The sequence below is a fragment of the Heptranchias perlo genome, chromosome 22 (assembly GCF_035084215.1).
Source record: "Heptranchias perlo isolate sHepPer1 chromosome 22, sHepPer1.hap1, whole genome shotgun sequence".
In the NCBI taxonomy this organism is placed as follows: Eukaryota; Metazoa; Chordata; class Chondrichthyes; order Hexanchiformes; family Hexanchidae; genus Heptranchias; species Heptranchias perlo.
In genome coordinates, this window is record NC_090346.1 from 24,024,578 (window position 1) to 24,046,202 (window position 21,625).

At 40.4% G+C, this 21,625-nt stretch overlaps 1 protein-coding gene across 1 annotated transcript in view; it reads right to left on the reverse strand.

Moving 5' to 3' along the window:
* Positions 1 to 5,507: 5,507 nt before the first annotated feature.
* Positions 5,508 to 21,625, reverse strand: part of rab40c (RAB40c, member RAS oncogene family) — a 92,699-nt gene continuing 76,581 nt past the window's right edge. Inside the window, exons 4-6 of the mRNA XM_068003157.1 lie at positions 21,240 to 21,317; positions 9,264 to 9,486; positions 5,508 to 7,259 (exon numbers count right to left, since the gene is read on the reverse strand). Of these exons, the coding sequence (XP_067859258.1) occupies positions 6,982 to 7,259; positions 9,264 to 9,486; positions 21,240 to 21,317 (579 nt within the window). The 3' untranslated portion in view covers positions 5,508 to 6,981. The remainder of the gene's footprint in view (positions 7,260 to 9,263; positions 9,487 to 21,239; positions 21,318 to 21,625) is intronic.

Sequence of the window (21,625 nt, forward strand, 5' to 3'; positions counted from 1 at the left end):
ATGCTTCGTGCATTCAGATGAAGAGCCTTTAATTTTAACTTTTTAAACTCTGTCCCTTCCTGTCATACTCTGCTTATCTTTACCCAAATCACTATACTGCTGTTGCCTTGACTTTTCTCTTTAGATTTCTAAATTTCCACTCACCCACCACCACCACCACCACCCCAACCCCTCTTAGTTTAAAGCCATATCTACAGCCCTAGTTATTCGATTCACCAGGACACTGGTCCCTGCCCGGTTTAAGTGGAGCCCATCCCAACAGAACAGCTCCCTCTTTCCTCAGTAGTGGTAACAGTACCCCATGATTTGAAACCCCTGTCTCCCACACCACTCTTTGAGCTATGCATTTAACACTCTGATCTGTTTGACCCTATGCCAATTTGCATGTGGCTCAGGTAGTAATCCAAAGATTACCACCTTTGGGGTTCTGCTTATTAATTTAGTTTAGAGCCTAGCTCCTATTAAACCTAAATGAGGACAATACAATGGCATGAAGACAGAGTTGGCTAAAGTGGACTGGGAAAACAGATTAGAAGGTATGATGATGGATAAGCAGTGGCAGACATTTAAAAAGATATTTTATGACTCTCAACAAAAATATATCCCAGTAAGGAGGAAAGACTCCACGAGAAGGGTGTACCAACCATGGCTAACTAAGGAAGTTAAGGATGGTACCAAATTAAAAGAAAAGGCATACAACGTGGCAAAGACTAGTGGTAAGACCAAAGGTTGGGGAAACTTTAGAAACCAGCAAAGGATGACTTAAAAAAAATGAAGAGGGAGAAAATAGATTATGAGAGTAAACTAGCAAGAAATATAAAAACTGACAGTAAAAGCTCTTACTAAGTATATAAAAAGGAAGAGAGCAGCTAAAGTAAATATAGGTCCCTTAGAGGATGAGACTGGGGAAATAATGGCCCGACTAGAGAGGGGGCAAAACTTGACCTCCTCTTGGGAAATAAGGAAGGGCAGGTGACAGAAGTGTTAGTGAGGGATCACTTTGGGACCAGTGATCATAATTCCATTAGTTTTAAGATAGCTATGGAGAATGATAGGTCTGGCCCAAAAGTTAAAATTCTAAATTGGGGAAAGGCCAATTTTGATGGTATTAGACAAGAACTTTCAGAAGTTGATTGGGAGAGTCTGTTGGCAGGCAAAGGGACGTCTGGTAAGTGGGAGGCTTTCAAAAGTGTGTTAACCAGGGTTCAGGGTAAGCACATTCCTTATAAAGTGAAGGGCAAGGCTGGTAGAAGTAGGGAACCTTGGATGACTCGGGAGATTGAGGCACTAGTCAAAAATAAGAAGGAGGCATATGACATGCATAGGCAGCTGGGATCAAGTGGATCCCTTGAAGAGTATAGAGATTGCCAGAGTAGAGTTAAGAGAGAAATCAGGAGGGCAAAAAGGGGACATGAGATTGCTTTGGCAGATAAGGCAAAGGAGAATCCAAAGAGCTTCTACAAATACATAAAAGGCAAAAGAGTAACTAGGGAGAGAGTAGGGCCTCTTAAGGATCAACAAGGTCATCTATGTGCGGAACCACAAGAGATGGGTGAGATCCTAAATGAATATTTCACATCGGTATTTACGGTTGAGAAAGGCATGGATGTTAGGGAACTTGGGGAAATAAATAGTGATGTCTTGAGGAGTGTACATATTACAGAGAGGGAGGTGCTGGAAGTCTTAACGCGCATCAAGGTAGATAAATCTCCGGGACCTGATGAAATGTATCCCAGGACGTTATGGGAGGTTAGGGAGGAAATTGTGGGTCCCCTAGCAGAGATATTTGAATCATCGACAGCTACGGGTGAGGTGCCTGAGGATTGGAGGGTAGCAAATGTTGTGCCTTTGTTTAAGAAGGGCGGCAGGGAAAAGCCTGGGAACTACAGACCGGTGAGCCTGACATCTGTAGTGGGTAAGTTGTTAGAGAGTATTCTGAGAGACAGGATCTACAGGCATTTGGAGAGGCAGGGACTGATTAGGAACAGTCAGCATGGTTTTGTGAGAGGAAAATCATGTCTCACAAATTTGATTGAGTTTTTTGAAGGGGTAACCAAGAAGATAGATGAGGGATGTGCAGTAGACGTGGTCTACATGGACTTCAGCAAAGCATTTGACAAGGTACCGCATGGTAGGTTGTTACATAAGGTTAAATCTCACGGGATCTAAGGTGAGGTAGCCAATTGGATACAAAATTGGATTGACGACAGAAGGCAGAGGGTGGTTGTAGAGGGTTGTTTTTCAAACTGGAGGCCTGTGACCAGCGGTGTGCCTCAGGGATCGGTGCTGGGTCCGCTGTTATTTGTTATTTATATTAATGATTTGGATGAGAATTTAGGAGGCATGGTTAGTAAGTTTGCAGATGACACCAAGATTGGTGGCATTGTGGACAGTGAAGAAGGTTATCTAGGATTGCAACGGGACCTTGATAAATTGGGCCAGTGGGCCGATGAATGGCAGATGGAGTTTAATTTAGATAAATGTGAGGTGATGCATTTTGGTAGATCGAATCGGGCCAGGACCTACTCCGTTAATGGTGGGGTGTTGGGGAGAGTTATAGAACAAAGAGATCTAGGAGTACAGGTTCATAGCTCCTTGAAAGTGGAGTCACAGGTGGATAGGGTGGTGAAGAAGGCATTCAGCATGCTTGGTTTCATTGGTCAGAACATTGAATACAGGAGTTGGGATGTCTTATTGAAGTTGTACAAGACAGTAGTAAGGCCACACGTGGAATACTGTGTACAGTTCTGGTCACCCTATTATAGAAAGGATATTATTAAACTAGAAAGAGTGCAGAAAAGATTTACTAGGATGCTACCGGGACTTGATGGTTTGACTTATAGGGAGAGGTTGGATAGACTGAGACTTTTTTCCCCTGGAGAGTAGGAGGTTTAGGGGTGATCTTATAGAAGTCTATAAAATAATGAGGGGCACAGATAAGGTAGATAGTCAAAATCTTTTCCCAAAGGTAGGGGAGTCTATAACGAGGGGGCATAGATTTAAGGTGAGAGGGGAGAGATACAAAAGGGTCCAGAGGGGCAATTTTTTCACTCAAAGGGTGGTGAGTGTCTGGAACGAGCTGCCAGAGGCAGTAGTAGAGGCGGGTACAATTTTGTCTTTTAAAAAGCATTTGGACAATTACATGGGTAAGATGGGTATAGAGGGATATGGGCCAAGTGCAGGCAATTGGGACTAGCTTAGTGGTATAAACTGGGCGACATGGACATGTTGGGCCGAAGGGCCTGTTTCCATGTTGTAAACTTCTATGATTCTATGATAATGGAAAACAAGGTAATGGCAGTGGCATTGAACAGATATTTTGTATCTGCCTTCACAGTAGAAGACACTAAAAGCATACCAATAATAGTAGTTAATCAAGGGGCAAAGGAGAGGGAGGATCAAAAAACAATCACTAGAGAAAAAGTACTAGGCAAATGGGTCTGCAGGCTGACAAGTCCCCTGGATCAAACGGCTTGCATCCAAGGGTCTTAAAAGAAGTGGCTACAGAGATAGTGGATGCATTGGTTTTAATCTTCCAGAATTCACTAGATTCTGGAAAGGTCCCAGCGGATTGGTAATGTAACCGCAAATGGTAATGTAACCACAAATGTAACACCCTTATTCAAAAAAGGAGGGAGACAGAAAACAGGTAACTATAGGCCAATTAGCCTAACATCTCTCATTGGGAAAATGTTAGAATCGATTATTAAGGAAGTCGTAGCAGGACATTTAGAGACTCAAAATAAAATCAAGGAAAGTCAACATGGTTTTATGAAAGGGAAATCATGTTTGACAAATTTATTAGAGTTCTTTGAGGAAGTAACGAGCAGGGTGGATAAAGGGGAACCAGATGATGTAGTGTATTTGGATTTCCAAAAGGCATTCGATAAGATGCCACATAAAAGGTTACTACACAAGATAAGAGCTCATGGTGTTGGGGGTAATATACTGGCATGGATAGAGGATTGGCTAACTAACAGAAAACAGAGTCGGGATAAAAGGGTCATTTTCAGGATAGCAATCTGTAACTAGTGGGGTGCCGCAGGGATCAGTGCTGAGGCCTCAACTATTTACAATCTATATCAATGACTTGGATGAAGGAAGCGAGTGTACTGTGGCCAAATTTGCTGATGACACAAAGATAGGTGGAAAAGTAAGTTGTGAGGAGGTCACAAAGTGTCTGCAAAGGGATATTGACAGGTTAAGCGAGTGGGCAAAAATTTGGCAGATGGAGTATAATGTGGGAAAATGTAAAATCATCCACTTTGGTAGGATGAATAAAAAAGCAAAATATTATATAAATGGAGAAAGACTACAGAATGCTGCGGTACAGAGGGATTTGGGTGTCCTTGTACATGAAACACAAAAAGTTAGCATACAGGTGCAGCATGTAATTGGGAAGGGGGATGGAGTATAAAGGCAGGCAAGTCTTGCTACAACTGTACAGGGTGCTGGTGAGAGCACACCTGGAGTACTGCATACAGTTTTGGTCCCCTTATTTAAAAGGATATACTTGCATTGGAGGCAGTTCAGAGAAGGTTCACTAGGTTGATTCCAGGTATGGAAGGGTTTTCTTACGAGGAAAGATTGAGCAGGTTGGGCCTATACTCACTGGAGTTTAGAAGAATGAGAGGAGCCCTTTTGAAACATAAGATTCTGAGGGAGCGAGACATGGTAAATGCTAAGAGGATGTTTCCCCTCATAGGGGAATCTAGAACTAGGGGGGCATTATCTCTGAATAAGGGGTCGTCCATTTAAGGCGGAGATGAGGAGAAATTTCTTTTGAGGGTTGTGAACCTTTGGAATTCTTTGCCCCAAAGAGCAGTGGAAGCTGATTCATTAATATACTCAAGGCTGAGTTAGACAAATTTTTGATCAGCAAGGGAGTCAAAGGATATAGGGAACAGGCGGGAAAGTGGAGTTGAGGCCAGAATCAGATCAGCTATGATCTCATTGAATGGCGGAACAGGCTCGAAGGGCCAAATGGCCCACTCTTATCACTTATGGTCTCCTCAAATTCCCTCAGCAGAACCTCATTCTTAGTTCGATCCATGAACTAATAATCACTGTTATGTAGGCAAATGTGGCAAACAATTTGTAGGTAGCAAAGTCCCCAAAGAGCAAATAAGATGAAAGTCAGTTTTTGGTGGCATTGGTTGAAAGGGGAACTTTAAGCAGGAATCTTCTAATAATGCTATAGGATCTTTAACAACCACCTGAACGTGCAGACAGGACCTTGGCTTAACATCTCATTCAACAGACAGTACCTCTGACAATGCAGCACTCTTTGGCATTGCACTGAAATGTCAGCCCAGATTATGTGCTCAAGTCCTGGATTGGGACTTGAACCCACAACCTACTGGAGCTGACACAAGTCAGACTTCAAGTCCACTGATACATAAAACAAGTGCTGCAGTGCGATCATCTCTTGGAAAAATTACTTTGAAGATGTGTCGCTGCAGTGCATTAGGTAATTCATTATATTGAAAAAAGACAAAACAGGCATCTTATTTTGCAAAAAAAAAATTTATTTCACAGTCAAACATTGAAACTGTACAAAGAAAAATGCCAATAAAACACTTAAAAGATCATTCTAAGTGTCACACAGCAGCTATAATAAATGTGAAATAGTGTTTTACATAATTGAACATTTTGCTTCAATTGTTCCCTTTTTTCTCAAAGATTAGGTGATACTGCAACTATTATCCAGGTGCAGAAGGTGGCCTAGCCTCAGTGTTACAGTAGGTCTCTCCTATGCATTCTCTCCATTTAGTCAGTTTACCTTTGACAAGTGTCATCCAAAATAGAAAGCTGTTATAATTAGTGATCAAAATGCAAAGACTTTTATAGAAATAAGAGAAACACATAGTCATCACTTACAAAAAAAAGAGGGAAAGCATTCTATTTCTTTTCCTTTTTGGAGAGGGGAAAATGAGTGAGAGAAGTGACAAGGGTGCTTCTGGCACAATACAAATGCTAAAATCGTTGCTAAAACCTTCTGTTCCAACAAGCTGAAATGACATAAAAAGGCCAACTGAAATGTTTCTGTTCTGTTGATTTACATAATTTCCATTCAGACATCAGTTTCACCAGAAGAATTTTTTTTTGACGATGTGACGCCTTGAAATTTCTTTATGTTGCTGGAAATAATATCATACTTGACTTGTCCAGAAATTGAAGATGGAGATTAAATCCCCATCACTAGAACCAAGTTACTACAACTTTTACTATTGTGGGAGACAGTTAAATAACTACTAAATCAACAATGACATCATACATTATGACAGAGAGAAGAAAATTACAACACAAATAGTCTATAACATATAAATTAAATAGTAATGCAGATTAATCTTTGTACTAAGAATTGGGGAAAACATATGACCTGGTCAGTCAACCGTTGATCTCAAGAGTTGTCCTGGTCTTTAGGAGATAAAGATGCAAGGCATGGTTAAGGTTATGAAAGGCCACATGCAGGCCGTTGCAGGCTAGATATAGTCTATAATATCAAAGGCACGGAAGTTTAGTGATGCTAGTAAGAATTATAGTAGCAAGAGCATTCTTTGCATTTGTACTGGTTCAATTCCCAGAGATTCTTCTTTCCACCATGTAGCAATAATATATTAGTCACGAGGACAAAGGTAAAGATTTATGTTCTGATCAAAGCCATGTAAACATGCCAGTACCACCTTCCTTAAAATTGGTTGTCCCTTTATTAACTGTAGCACCTGCAAGCCGCTTTAAAACACTCTAGTTTGAAATTTCAGTGCAAATTGTCAAAACAAAATGTAATGAGTGTCTGTTTCAACTAGCGTGTTTGCTCATTGATGAAAAAAATTAGAGATTCCTTTGAAAATTGCAGAGCATATCTTCATTTGGTCCAGTAGGAAGCTGCAAGAATGGTTTCATTGGAGTTCAGGTTCTAAACTTGACCAGCTGGCAAAGTTCTTGCCAAACAGGAGAGCTTAAAACAAAACCTTTTTGCTAAGAGATTTTGCAGTTAGTGCGTGTGCAGCTCGGAGGTGGACTCTGTGGTGGTCGGGGGGGTTTAGTTGACCTCTTCAAGCTGTTGCCCTTGCTTCCACCGCTGCTCGAGGCCAGCGAGTACGAACGCCCATGCATCATAACAGCATTCATTCCATTGGCCATGGAGAAAGACTTGAGGTGACTTTTTATGGCAACAGGTAGTGGTAGTTTGTCAATAAGGTGAACAGGTGTGCAAGAAACAATGGCTCGGCAACAGAGGTCTTGCAGTGTGAAAACTAACAAAAAGAAAAAAAAATCAGTTTGTTTTGAATACTGCTTTAATATAAACGAACAAAGAGCCTAAAATTCATCTGAAGCCTCTAGAAAACTGCAACGCTATAGATTATTTTTCAGAATGGCAACGTAAGATTATTTTAAAAGTACAGATGATGAAGAACAGTGGTCCAAGCCTTCAATATCTTGGAATTGTGAACTTTTTAAATAAGGCTACGGGCCAAATTGCCACAATTTTCAAGATGTCTGCACCCTGGTACACAAACAAGGCTTCAAAATTTCATTTGGAAAATGTGACTCATTAAAATAAATGTTGCTTACAGTTTTATAAAGAAAAAGTTAGAAACCAAGCAAATGGGTAGTCGCAAGGTTTCAAGGCGTCATCAACTGCACAAGGTCGATTAGGTGGCAACTTAAATCAAACCACAGGGCACGATTTGAACAATGACAATAGATATAATGGCAAATACTTTGCCAAAGTGTTCCCTTTTGTAACAAAAAAGGTTAATATTTACCATTTTTAATTAGAAAATAATGATCACTATTTTCCTGATAACAGTTTCTGGACCAGTTACAGCATGTCAAACCAGGAAGAAATAGGGCTAGGTTTTCCATCCCTTCATAGTCAGTGAGTGGAAAATCTAGCCCATAGCTTCAGTCTTGCCAAAAAACTTGCCAAAAGAACAATCTTTTTAACAACCTTTGGCTCTTGACTTTTTGTTTCATTAGTAAAATCTGCTCACAAACCTATTGTTCTGAGCCAAATTGCCCAGGAAAAATTAACTTTGAAGTCCTTATTAATCTTATTAAAAAGTGGCAATAAAAGTTCAGCTGAAATTGTATGGCTTGTTCCCAAATTGATCCAATACATAGATTATTTGACAAATATCATGGATTGAAACGTGACACTGGGAGCCTCTACTGTTTATCCTTGTACTCCCAGGTCTGCTCACTTGGGGGCAGAGATTACTGAAAAATTACATTAATTGCACTGACATTATTACATAATACACTAAAGTTGAAAAATATATTGCAGTAAACAGTTTTAAGACATTCTCTGTGCTAATTAGCATCTTTTTTTTTTAAAAGCAGTAATCAGTAGTGCAGTTTTTAATAGAATGCCAGTCGGAACGCCAGACTCCCATTGGAAAAAAAAATGCCCAAAATTTAAAGATCAACATCAGCATAATTTTAATCTCAAAGCAAGTGCTGACAACACCATCTGGAGAACTGGCTCAGAGAAATACTATATACTTTTACACTAAAGCTTACCAAGTCCAGTTGAAGCAGAGCTTTACTGGTGTTATTACAAAAGATTTGTACGACATGTTAAAAAAAAAACAATATTTGAAAATATGGTGGTCCATTGCAAGTCCCTGTTTGAAAAATCTCATCATGATTCAATAGTTCATGGTGCCCCACATAATTTTGCATCACAAACTTGATTGTTATTCTGCAAGGTGCTGTGAACAGCCAACAGCAACAGCAGTTGCTTATCAGTTTGTGACATCTTTCGCACCCCTCAAATTCCTGCCTTGTTATTCGCTCTTAGTACCTTCTATGCTTTTTTCATTTATTCCTGTTCTTCTAGATGTCGTCAATTTTCTCTCCTTTGCGTCCCTTCCCTCCTGAAGCAACTCTTAATGCAGTGTCACAGGTGCTGGTAGCCCTCCAGTATCTCATCCAAATGGGCATTTGATGGTGAATGCTATTCGACCATGGAGGCACTAGAGCCAAGCCAAATCCTGATCTCACCAGCAAGAATCAAATCCTGATCTCACCAGCAAGAATCAAAGGATAGCTTAGAGGTGCTCAGGCCAATTGCCGTACTCCTACTGTCAACCCAGCTGAGATTAGCTAACAACATTAAACAAACAAATTTACAGTTCTTCCTGTTGATCACTGAACAAGTTGTGTGTCCATTTATAAAATAACATTTTATTTAAAAGCGCTCTAAAGAGCAAACTGTAAAGAGCAAAAATGGAAAATGAAATAACTCCTCCTACCTCTGTTTGGCTTCCAGAACCTTTCCATGCCATGTCTCATAAGTACAATACGAGACAGTTCTGTGAAGGACTCAGTCACGTTGAAGTTGCAGAGTGGGCTGACTTCAAAGAATGTCATCCCATTTTTCTCAGCATAGGCACGTGCCTGTTCAGTGGGTACCTGCCGCTTGAAGGCCAGATGCAACCTGTTACCGACCAAGATTCTCGGCACACCAGGAGCATGCTGAAAAGAAAGACAATATAAAATCAACTGTGACACTTTGTATACTGTGCACATTTGATGGTGTTAAATCTGTTGGCTATTGTATTCTTTACCCAAAAGCATTGGTCCTTTAAATGAAGTTTTCTGGCTCAAATTATTCTTAACTGGCATTCAGCCAGTGTCAGCCAGTCTTGGCAAATGATAGCACTTTTGCCTCGGAGTCAGAAGGTCATGGGTTCAAGCTCCGCTCCAGAGGTTTGAGCACATAAGCTAGGCTGACACTTCAGAGCAGTACTAAGAGTGCTGCACTGTCAGAGGTCCAATTTTTTGGATGAGGTGTTAAACCTGCCTTGTCAGGTAGACATTTAAAAAAAAAACATGGCACTATTTGAAGACATGCAGGGGTGTTCTCCAGATGTCCTGGCCAATATTTATCCCTCAACCAACACCAAAAACAGATGATCTAGTCATTTATTCCATTGCTGTTTGTGGGACCATGCTGTGTGCAAATTGGCTGCCGTGTTTCCCTACAACAGTGACTACACTTAATTAGCTGTAAAGCGCTTTGGGATGTTCTACGGTTATGAAAGTGCTGTATAAATCCAAGTCCTTTCCTTTCTTTCATTCAGACTAAAAAAAAACACACTGCTCCCTATGGAGAGTTTGTTGATTTGCACTGCAGCTGATTTTAGCAGAGCTTGGAGATCCAAATTGGCAAGAACTTTCCTCACCCACACTTCCCTCTTTTAATTAACACTGGATATAATTGGGTGAGAAAGAGGGCACCTGCTTCAGCAGAGTTCCAAATAAAGACAGATCTTTGCTCGTTGTCCATAACAACGCCATCCAAGGATAATTTTAACTACCACAAATGGGAAAGAATGCCTATATTGATCAAATATGAAATGTAATCTATACATAATTACAAACATGATTACATTGAGGAATATGACCTGGACATTTACATTCTGATCAATTTCTGAGTGTAGCAGTATGAATACCGATGAACACTATAGTGATAATTGTAAATCTGACTCTTTAATCCCACATCATGGAATATCACGAGTACTCATTCTTAAAATATAGACATTTTCTAGATTCTAGTCTGTTAGTACATTTTGCTGCATTTCTATATTGCAGTGTCACCTAACTACACTAATTTGTACAATTTGACAATCTTTACCACCTAGTTATGACAAACTGTGCTGTAGGGTTTTTATTTGTGGCCTTTTAATTGACAATTACATTGCATAAATGATAGTGAACACTTTTGTTCCTGGTCCACATTTTTGTCCTTCCTGACTAGAGGTCGAGTCAGTCATCAATGGCTCCAAATGTGAAGTTATATATAGGCTACAGACATAAGCTGTCATTTTAGTTTTCAGTGCAAAAAAAAGCTTGGAATAAAAGCACCTGATAGTGTTTTAAATCTGAACAGGCGTCTGAATTGAGGTAAATGTTACATCCATCATAATTACCAGACATTTTTTTTCTAAGAATAAATAAGCCACAATATTTATAGCAACTCTCCAATTCAATCAACAAATCCAATATTTCAACCCATCTGCAAGAGGATCACATGCCAGTGCAGAATAGTTAATTATGTGGTGTGGTTCCATGCTCTCGAATAATGACCACATTTTGTAAGTAAATGTAATTGATTTATATTTGTTCAAAAAAATGTTCGAGTGCAGATATTCTTCTTTCAAAGAAAAATGCACTGTTGTAAACCCATGAACAACTTTTATAGTTACTTCTGCCTTCCATCTAAAATTCAATAATATCAATTTTTTTAAAAACAAATTTAAGTTGCAAAAATTTCAAGTTGGTCATGAAACGATTTGCTATATTCCTGCTTTGTACAATTGGCCACAATTGAAATGAAATAATTTCTGGAATATCCCAAGACCAAGGTTGTTAATTTAAATTTTATGCCAATATTTTTGGTTGTATTCCTTAACAAATGGTTGAGTATTGTGTAATTTTTTTCAGGGATTGTTGGTAATTACTTCTTGTCAAAGAAATGTAAACATTAAAAGAGGCCATCTCAAATAAGCAAAAGTTATGCAAATTGTGCATCGTCTGTGCAAAAAATAGTACACAGCTCTTGTACCTCAAACAAAAAAATGCATCTTCATAAACAGAGTGCCCCTACACTCCACAGGTAAGCACCGTTACTGATAGGTACTTATCCACAGAATTCCACCTGGATTTGCAATCACTTTTTTCTGTTTTGTTTACTTTTATTTACAGGCTTTCTCCACAGATCCCTGCAACCATTCATTTCACAGAGTGTGGACAATGGAACAGTTGGTGCTGCTGCAGCATCCCATCTGCAGAATGGGAATACCTTGCAAAAGGAGAAAACATTTCCTGCCACCGTCCAAAGTCTGCCAAACAATCTCCATACATACACACAAATACACAAACACAGACACATTAAAAAAAAATTAATCCCTATAAAAGCTATATAGGAGACAAGAAGAAATTGCTGGCGAGGGAGAAACGCTGATTAAGTAGTTATCAGCGATAGTAGTTAAACACCAGTAGTATCTTCTTCAAAGATTAAACCCGAAAAATAACTATTGGTGACATTAGTGGACAAATGCTTAATGTGTCTGTACAATATCCCTTGGTGCTATTTTAATGCAGGTATGAACCAGTTTGTTTGAAATAACAGGATCATAAAAAGGTTCCAGCACGGAAGGAGGCCATTCGGCCCATCAAGTCCACACCAGCTCTATAAAAGAGCAATCCAGCGATTCCCACTCCCCCGCCCTATCCCTGTAGCCCTGCAAATTTTTTTCCTTTCAAGTACTTATCCAGTTCCCTTTTGAAGGCCATGATTGAATCTGCCTCCACCACCCCCTCAGGCAGTGCATTCCAAATCCTAACCATTCGCTGTGTAAAGAAGTTTTTCCTCATGTCAACTTTGGTTCTTTTGCCAATCACCTTAAATCTATGTCCTCTGGTTCTTAACCCTTCCGCCAATGGGAACAGTTTCTCTCTATCTAGACCCTTCATGATTTTGAATACCTCTATCAAATCTCCTCGCAACCATCTCTGTTCCAAGGAGAACAACCTCAGCTTCTCCAGTCTATCCACATAATGAAGTCCCTCATCCCTGGAATCATACTAGTAAATCTCTTCTGCACCCTCTCGAAGGCCTTCACATCCTTCCTAAAGTGTGGTGCCCAGAACTGGACACAATAGGTTTTATACATTTCTTTTCAGCCTAATTTCATAACCATACATGCTATTTTATTGCACATTTATACGCATAATAAAAGTGCCATAAATAAAATGATGGCCCTGTCCTTCACACTGACTGAAGTAAAAATAATTGTACGTTTAGTGCATTACATGAACACAATGCAAGAGAAGATCACCATGAATAGTGCATATAGCTTCTTTCCATACTATGTCATTGTACTTAAAGTTTCATTTTGAAAACGGAATCCAATTACTTCATGGCAAGGTCAGGATGTTATCAGTGCTGCAGTCGGTTATACAAGCTTGGATTAGAATGACTGAACAGGTTTTTCTAGTTATATCATTTAAAAATATTGCAATACAATAAGCAATACTATATTCATTAGACCTTGTATTCTGCATAATAACCTGTGTAATTACCACACCCTTCAACAGCCCTTTACAATAATGAAAAACCTAATCCTTAAAGATGCACAGCATTGTTTCATGATGATGTGGAGATGCCGGTGATGGACTGGGGTTGACAATTGTAAACAATTTTACAACACCAAGTTATAGTCCAGCAATTTTATTTTAAATTCACAAGCTTTCGGAGGCTTCCTCCTTCGTCAGGTGAACGATGTGAAGAAATTGCTGGCGAGGGAGAAACGCTGATTAAGTAGTTATCAGCGATAGTAGTTAAACACCAGTAGTATCTTCTTCAAAGATTAAACCCGAAAAATAACTATTGGTGACATTAGTGGACAAATGCTTAATGTGTCTGTACAATATCCCTTGGTGCTATTTTAATGCAGGTATGAACCAGTTTGTTTGAAATAACAGGATCATAAAAAGGTTCCAGCACGGAAGGAGGCCATTCGGCCCATCAAGTCCACACCAGCTCTATAAAAGAGCAATCCAGCGATTCCTACTCCCCCGCCCTATCCCTGTAGCCCTGCAAATATTTTTCCTTTCAAGTACTTATCCAGTTCCCTTTTGAAGGCCATGATTGAATCTGCCTCCACCACCCCCTGCATTCACATCGTTCACCTGACGAAGGAGGAAGCCTCCGAAAGCTTGTGAATTTAAAATAAAATTGCTGGACTATAACTTGGTGTTGTAAAATTGTTTACAATTGTTTCATGATAACAGAGGAAGCTTATCCAGGAAGCAGCTGAACCAGACACTCCCAAAACGGCTCCAGTTTTGATCCCTCAACTGTGGTGAGTTAGCTGATCTCAGCCAGGTGGCATTAGGTGCACAGCAACTTCACCTTTATAATGCCATTAAAGTAATAAAACATCCAAAAGCACTTCACAGGGCTAACAGCTGATGGCAGGTATGGGGGGTGGGAAAGAGATTAGGTGAGGTAACCAAAGTCATGATCCGAGAGGTAGGTTTTGATGAGACCTTTGAAGGAGAGGAAAGAGATAACAAGGCAGTAGAGTTTAGGGAGAGTGTACCAGCGTGTGGGACCAAGGTGGCTGAAAGCTCCACCACTGAAGGTGGAGCAGAGAGAGTAGGAATGCAATTGTCAATTCCAGAAGAGCAGAGGGTGCACACTGGCAATTAGGGCTAGAGGTGGTTGCAGAAATAGGAAGAAGCATGACCACGAAGGGACTTGAACATATCAAGGATTTTGAACTTAATGCACTAGAGGATGGGCAGTCAATGGAGGTTGCAGATAGGATGCAGACAGCAGAGTTCTGGACAAGTTGCAGCTAATGAAGGATTAAAATAGGGAGGTCAGTGAAGAAAGCATTGGCAGCAAGTGAGCAGAGAGGTGAAGATGATGTGAATTAAGAGGTAGTGGGAGTGAGGGAAGGGTGAAAGTAGGCAATGTTGCAGAGGTGGCAGCAGGTGGTCTTTGTGATGCCCAAAACATGGGATTTGAACGTCAGCTTAGGGTCAAGCATGATATTGAAGTTACACACTGTTGATTTCAGCCTAAGCAAACAGCCAGAGGGGAATGGTGTAGGCGGTAGGATGCGGAACTTTTGGCAGGAACAGGACATGATGCCTTCAGTCTTGCCAAAGTTTAGTTTAAGAAATAAAAATCAAGGTTGGTGACAGGGAGGTAGAGCTGAGTGTCATCAGCAATCATGTGAAAACTGGTCCCATGCTTACAAATAATGCCAAAGTGCAGCACATAGTTGAGGAGAAGACGGGGACCTAGGATGGAACCTTGCGACAGACTCGAGGTGACCACAGGAGATACACTTGCCACGTTGGGACAGATAGGAGTAGAACCAAGCAAAGGCTGTGACAAGGAGGTGAACCACTGAGGAAAGGCAATTGAGTGGTTAACCATGTAGATCAGCGCAGACAGGTTAAAGAGAAGAAAGGGTGATCATAACCGCAAATGTGATGCACTAAGAATGTTGACAGTGTACTTGACCACTTCTAGCCCAATGTGCAAGTGTGCACCCTCTGCTCTTCCATAGGGCAGAAAATGGACTGGAGGGAGTTATACTGTGAGCAATGGGAGAAGTGGACACAGAAATGGGTGGTGACAACACTTTCAAGAACCCTACAAAGGAAAGGAAGGTTGGAGATAGGGCTGGAGTTGGAGTGTTTAAGGGTTAGGCAAAATTCTATTCTTGAACAGGGGCAAAACAGAGTCCAAAAAAAGGGGGCCAACTGACCTTGTTGGCGAATACTGGGCTAAGAGATGGTTATCGGATGAGGAGTTGGGTTGGGAAAGGATCATAGGCACAGGAAGTGGTCTTTTGGAGATGAACTGGTGGTGGGGGGGGAAATGAAAAAAAAATCCAGGAGCTCCTCACACTTGATGCTGGAAGTGTGGATGTGGAGAGGGAAGGAGGAAGAGGGAAGGACGGGGTGGGTCAGTCATCACGAAAAGGATTCTGGGGTGATCTGTACCTTCCAGGATGATCCTGGAGTAATGGGAGGATTTTGGCCGTGGAGATCAGGGCACAATATTGTCCACGATGATCCAGCCAGGTCTGGTGATGAATGGCCACACCAAATGTGCTCAAAACCTGCATCTTCAATGTCCCCAGGTTTGGGGAAGGAAGGAAAGAGGGAAAGCATGCTGACACTCACCTTCGAAGCACAAATACAACACACAATTAGAGTAGAGACCAGGTGAGACTTCATGGGAACAGGTATTCTATACAATAGAAATAGCTAATGTTTACAGCTGGGCTGCCTTGTTGGTTTTGGGAGCATAATTCACGGCAGGTGGGGTATGATGGTAGGATGCAGAAGAACTATTGTGCGATTTAGCCAGTAAATTTCAAAATCAGTCAATTTCAGAAACTCTCTAGTCTTGTACATTTTGCAGATTCTTTGCTAGCATTGTAATAGCCTTGGGTAAATCAGTGCGACAGTGTAATTGTCTTTGAAATCCTAGGGAAGCCAATACTTCCATTCTGTAGTAGGGAAAGCAGGAAATAAGCCATTCATCCCGGGAGTGGAAAGATAACATACCCAGGAAGGAATAGCCTGACAAATTCTCTCTGCAAATGTTTGATCCAGCCCTTCTTCTGTAATTCATATTTAATTTCCATACAAATGGCATCCAGTGAAATTTTTAGTAAAATACTAATTTCCATTTCACCTTCATTGCAATTTTACCCATGAAAGATGATAGAAGAAATTATAATTACAATAAATATGTTTAACATCGATAAGCAGCTAAAATATATTGGAAATGTTAAGTACATTCACTAAAGCCACATTTCATGCTTATCAATATTAAGTAATAAACTACAATGCTTTCCTGTACATTCCTAGTTTTAACAAGTCAAAACATTTAAAAATTACTAATTTGATACATTATTCCAAATAGGGATAAAATGTTTGTCCGCAGTCAGGCTGATATCACCAGAAGTTATCTCCCCCACAACCCTAAAAAAACCCCACCAAAACAGAGGTAATTCTACAAAAAAGTTTCACATATAACTGAAATGTCAGCTTTCCAGAAGCTGAATTTAAAGATTACTTCTAATACAGACTTCTTGCTTATCCTTACAGTGCAGCACAGAAGTGACTTCAACCACAAATTAAATCCCTTGCCTGAAAAATGATTGATCTTTTGTTTGAAGTTACTATTGGTTATTATAAAAGAGATCAGTTTACCAGGAACAACCATCATGCTGGTTATTAGGTTCAATATCATCCTGTAAACAGTTTCCATCTATATATGCAAATTAGCTCAAAGAAGAACTACAATAGATTACTTTCAGGTAAATTACACTTTTGGCTTCTATATTTCTATTATAAATTCAAACTAGCTCCTCAGTTGGAGTAATAAGAGCATGTAGTTATGACCACTGAGCATCAGTATACTCACATGCCTGAAATTCACAATAATTCCATTAGTACAGCAGGAAATTAAGGTTTTATGGTGAACTCACACATACATACACATGAACACACAATTATACAAATACACAAATAAACTGGGCTAGTTCCTTTGAAATTACACTCTTGAATCCAATTTGCCACAACTATAAATGCCAAGGCAACTATATATTTCAACCTGCCTTAAATTTCCATTTAAAATGAAAATATTTACGCACAGATTTAACTCAGTAATTTCATGTCACTGAACTTCTTTGCACTGTAGTCAGGTCAGCTCTGCATTGCAACTCACTTATAAAGGTAAAATTGTGCAATGTGTTATTAGATCCAGACTGTGCTGAAGTGTTGGTACGAAATTCTTCTGTTTGCTATTCTGTTAAGCCACACAAAATAAACAAGCCTATGCCCATTAAAAGGTCAGAGGAATTTCAGACAAATGCTTGTATGCTAATATCACAAAGTAATTTCACTCCGTTAGAGGCGTACGGCAGTCATCTCCAGCAGACGCAGCACAACCACCAGCCAGATATCAAAAGGGACATGTTTGCTCAGCACTTTGGGGAAGAATTCCTCTGTTCACCATTTGTAATTAAATTCTAAAAGTATTCTTATACGCACTAACACATAACTTGTAGCATTGCTTATGGTGAGTCAGAGGATGAGCCATTTATAAAGGAGGACTGTACATGATGGAATGTAGAACATATTATTCTGGTAATATAATGGCTAAGTTAGGAATATAGCAAATGTGAAATAATTACATTGGATATGGAAATGGAAATCAAAACAATTGAAAAATTAGATTAGTATAATTTAAGTTTAGGAATAAAGGGAAGGTTAGCTTAACATGACAACGTAAAATAGATTAAATTGTTTATAAAAAGATATTTACATATCATTAGGGTTCACACCTTCCAGATCTCTGCCCATCTCCCCTGCAATTCCCTCTCTGAATCTCTCCCAAAACTAACCTAACCAAAGTCATGAATGATATTCTCTGTGACTGATCATGGTAAATGATCCCTCCTCATCTTCCCTAAAGCCTTTGACACAGTCAATCACACCATCCTTCTCTACCACCACCTCTCCTCAGTAGTCCAGCTCTGTAGGATTACCCCCCAACATCGTTCCACTCTTGCCTATCAGACCATAGCCAGAGCATCACCACCAATGGCTTCTATTCCCACACCCGTACTGTCACCCAAGAATCCATCCTGGTCCCCCGCCTCTTCCTCAACTGCATGCTACCCCTTGGCATCATCCATAGACAACGAGTCAGCTTCCACACGCTACGCTGATGGCACCCAGCTTTACCTCTCCACCACCTCTCTCCTCTCCATTGCCCAAGACATCCAGTCTTAAATGAGCTGCAATTTCCTCCAGTTAATCGAGAAGATTGTCATCATCTTCGGCTAGTCATAATCTCTACATTCTCGCCACAAACTCCTTGCTCCCCCTCGGACGTTGTCAGGTTGAACTAGACCATTTGCAACCTCTGTCATATTCAACTCCAAGCTGAGTTTCCAAACCCATACCCCCCTCCCATCACAAAGACCGCCTACTTCCACCTCCGTAACAGAGCCTGCCTACCTCAGCCCAACAGTGGTTGAAACCCTCATTCATGCCTTTTGTCATCTCCAGACTCGATTACTCGAATGCTCTCTTAGCTGGCCTCCCACCCTTCACCCTCTGTAAACTTAAGCTCATCCAAAACTCTGCATCCCGTATCCTATCCAGCCTCAGGTCCTGCTCACCCATCACCCCATCTTTGCTGACCTACATTGGGTCCCAGTTTCCCAATGTTTCAAATTTTGAATCCCTCCATAGTCTCCCCCTAACTTGTTCCAGCCCTACGTTCTACCCCAGAACTCTCTGATCCTCTGTCTCCAGCCTCTTGTGCATCCGTCCTCCTTTTGCCATGCCATTGGCGGCCATGCCATCAGCTGCCTTCGCTCCATTCTCTGGAACTCTCTCTCTCTCTCTCTCTCTCTCTCTCGCGGGGAGGGAGGGAAGGAGAGGGCGGGGAAGACAGGTGTTTGGAAGCAGTGAGGAGAGAAGGTCTCTGGGCCTGCTGGCACTGGGGATAGAGTCTGTGGGTATCATAGCATTGAGTGGGGGTGGGGCAGGGGAAAGAGAGTCTGGAGTTGCTAACTCTTTGCAGGCATATAAAGTGTCTAAAGTGTTTTTCATTTGGGCTGACAGCCCAAGAATTTCCTAGGTGTGACACCTGGTGGCCAAGCAGAGTCTTGGGGAGGGTGTGAATGGTGGCCAGAGAATAAACCAAGAATAAATAATTAAATACAAAGTGTTGAGTAAGAAGGTTGAAAGCCCACTCCTGGATTTGAGCATATAATCTAGGTTAACATTTTAGTACAGTACAATGTTGATGTTAAAAGATTCCAACTGTCCAGGCCTAAAAGTGCCACTATTTCCTGTCTTGAATATTTAACATGGCCAAGGGATGATGCAGGCCTGTCAGCTATTCAAGGAAAAGCAGAGTTCTCCTGGCCAATATCTTTCTCTCAACCAGCACAACCATAAATAAGTTAACTGGTCATTCATCTCAAAATGGCTACTGTATTTGCCTAAAAAGCAACAGTGACAACATTTCAAAAAATAATTAATTGCAAGTGAAAAGTTTTGGGACATGCAGAAAGAAATGAACTTAAGAACGAACTTGCATTTATATAGCACCTTTCACAACCTCAGGAAGTCCCAAAGCGCCTCACAATCAATGAAATGCTTTTAAAGTGTAGTCACTGTTATAATATAGGGAAACTCAGCAGCTAATTTGAGCACAGCTAGGTCCCACTAACAGCAATGAGATACATGACCAGATAATCTGTTTTATTGATGTTGGTTGAGGGATAAATATTGGTCAGTAAACTGGGAGAACTCCCCATAAATCAAATAGTGCTATAGGATCTTATACTTTCACCTGAAGAGGGGAGACGGGGCCTCGGTTTAATGTCTCATCGGAGAGATCAGTAATGCACTGACGTGTCAGTCTGGATTATGTGCTCAAGTCTCTGGTGTGGGATCTGAACCCATGACCTTCTGACTTAGATGAGAGAGTGCTACCACTCTGATAACAAGATTAGGTGTCACATAAATGCAAATTCTTTTTATTACATCAATCTCCCCAAAACATAGTGCTAACTTGCTGCATTCAGTGCTAGGCACAGAAAGCAAATAACTTTACTGCGTAGAGGTTGTGTTGATCATACTGTATGGATTGTAAACAATTTTACAACACCAAGTTATAGTCCAGCAATTTTATTTTAAATTCACAAGCTTTCGGAGGCTTCCTCCTTCCTCCTTCCTCAGGAAGCCTCCGAAAGCTTGTGAATTTAAAATAAAATTGCTGGACTATAACTTGGTGTTGTAAAATTGTTTACAATTGTCAACCCCAGTCCATCACCGGCATCTCCACATCATACTGTATGGAGGCAGTATTAAACTGCTATGCAGGAATTGTTCAATTGATCTTTCTGGGAAAAGCTCCGTGTACTACAATTTACATATATGTCAAAAGGATAGAAAATAGGTTTTGTGGCCTTACAGTAGCATCCAGGAGGAAGTTCATCAGAAGTGTCCAAACTCTTTCAATGCACCACTCACGCATCATGGACCGTATTTAAAAAAAACATTTACTAATATTAGGAACTTGCTTAGGACAGCCCAGGGTTTCTTATTCTTGTAAAATCTTATTGGTATTTTGGATCTAGTTTATTCTCTCCTCAGGCAAAAGCTCAAAATATGCCACTAGTAAACTCAGTTAGAATCATGAGTTGTCCTGTTGCCTCACAACTTGCTGGTGGATGAGATTTCCTTTGGTTGTGTAGCTCTGATTTTTAATTATAGTGCTGGTAGATTGAAAAATGTAATTTCCTGATTAGTAGAAAAGGACATTGGAAAGACTGTTCTCTTGTTGGTTGGTTTCACCGACTGAACAATATTTTCCATCAGTCAGAGCAATACTTTTCAAACCACCAACCTGTATGTAAAAATCCAAAACTTATAGCAATAGTATTTTTGGAAATGAGGAACGAGTGCTTTGCAAGCCAGGTAACCAGAGCTTGTGGGCAATAGTTTGGATACCCCTCCTCTATTCAAACACGTAGATTGATGAGCACGTAAAAAAAAACAGGTCAAGTATCATTAAATAAGGCACATGAAAAAAGGTATAAATTAGATGACGTGGTACTTTCAAGAGCAGTTCAATGTTACTTATACACAAAAACGCGCCTCACCTCATCAATTTCCTTGATCCACCGGTCAATCCCATCAAAGGACCATCTATTAGTGATGTCATAAACCAAGAGTATACCCTGAGAAACAAAACAAACGGTTTCCATTAATAACACAGCTTTTCTAAGATTAAGATAAAGGAGGTTTAGTCACAACACTATCAGTGAACCAAGGTCTAGGTAAGTTGTAGTTAATAACTTGCTGAATTTACATTAGCAATGGGAATTAAGGAAAAAGGAAGGCAAAACCATATCAGGTTCCCAAAACAGCAATGAGAAATCAAAGCAGTGCTACTGTGCAATGCTATACAAGCCACAACATATAATAAATAATACATGCATTCATATAGGCCCTTCATGTCAGACACTCTGTGGTCTACACAATTAGT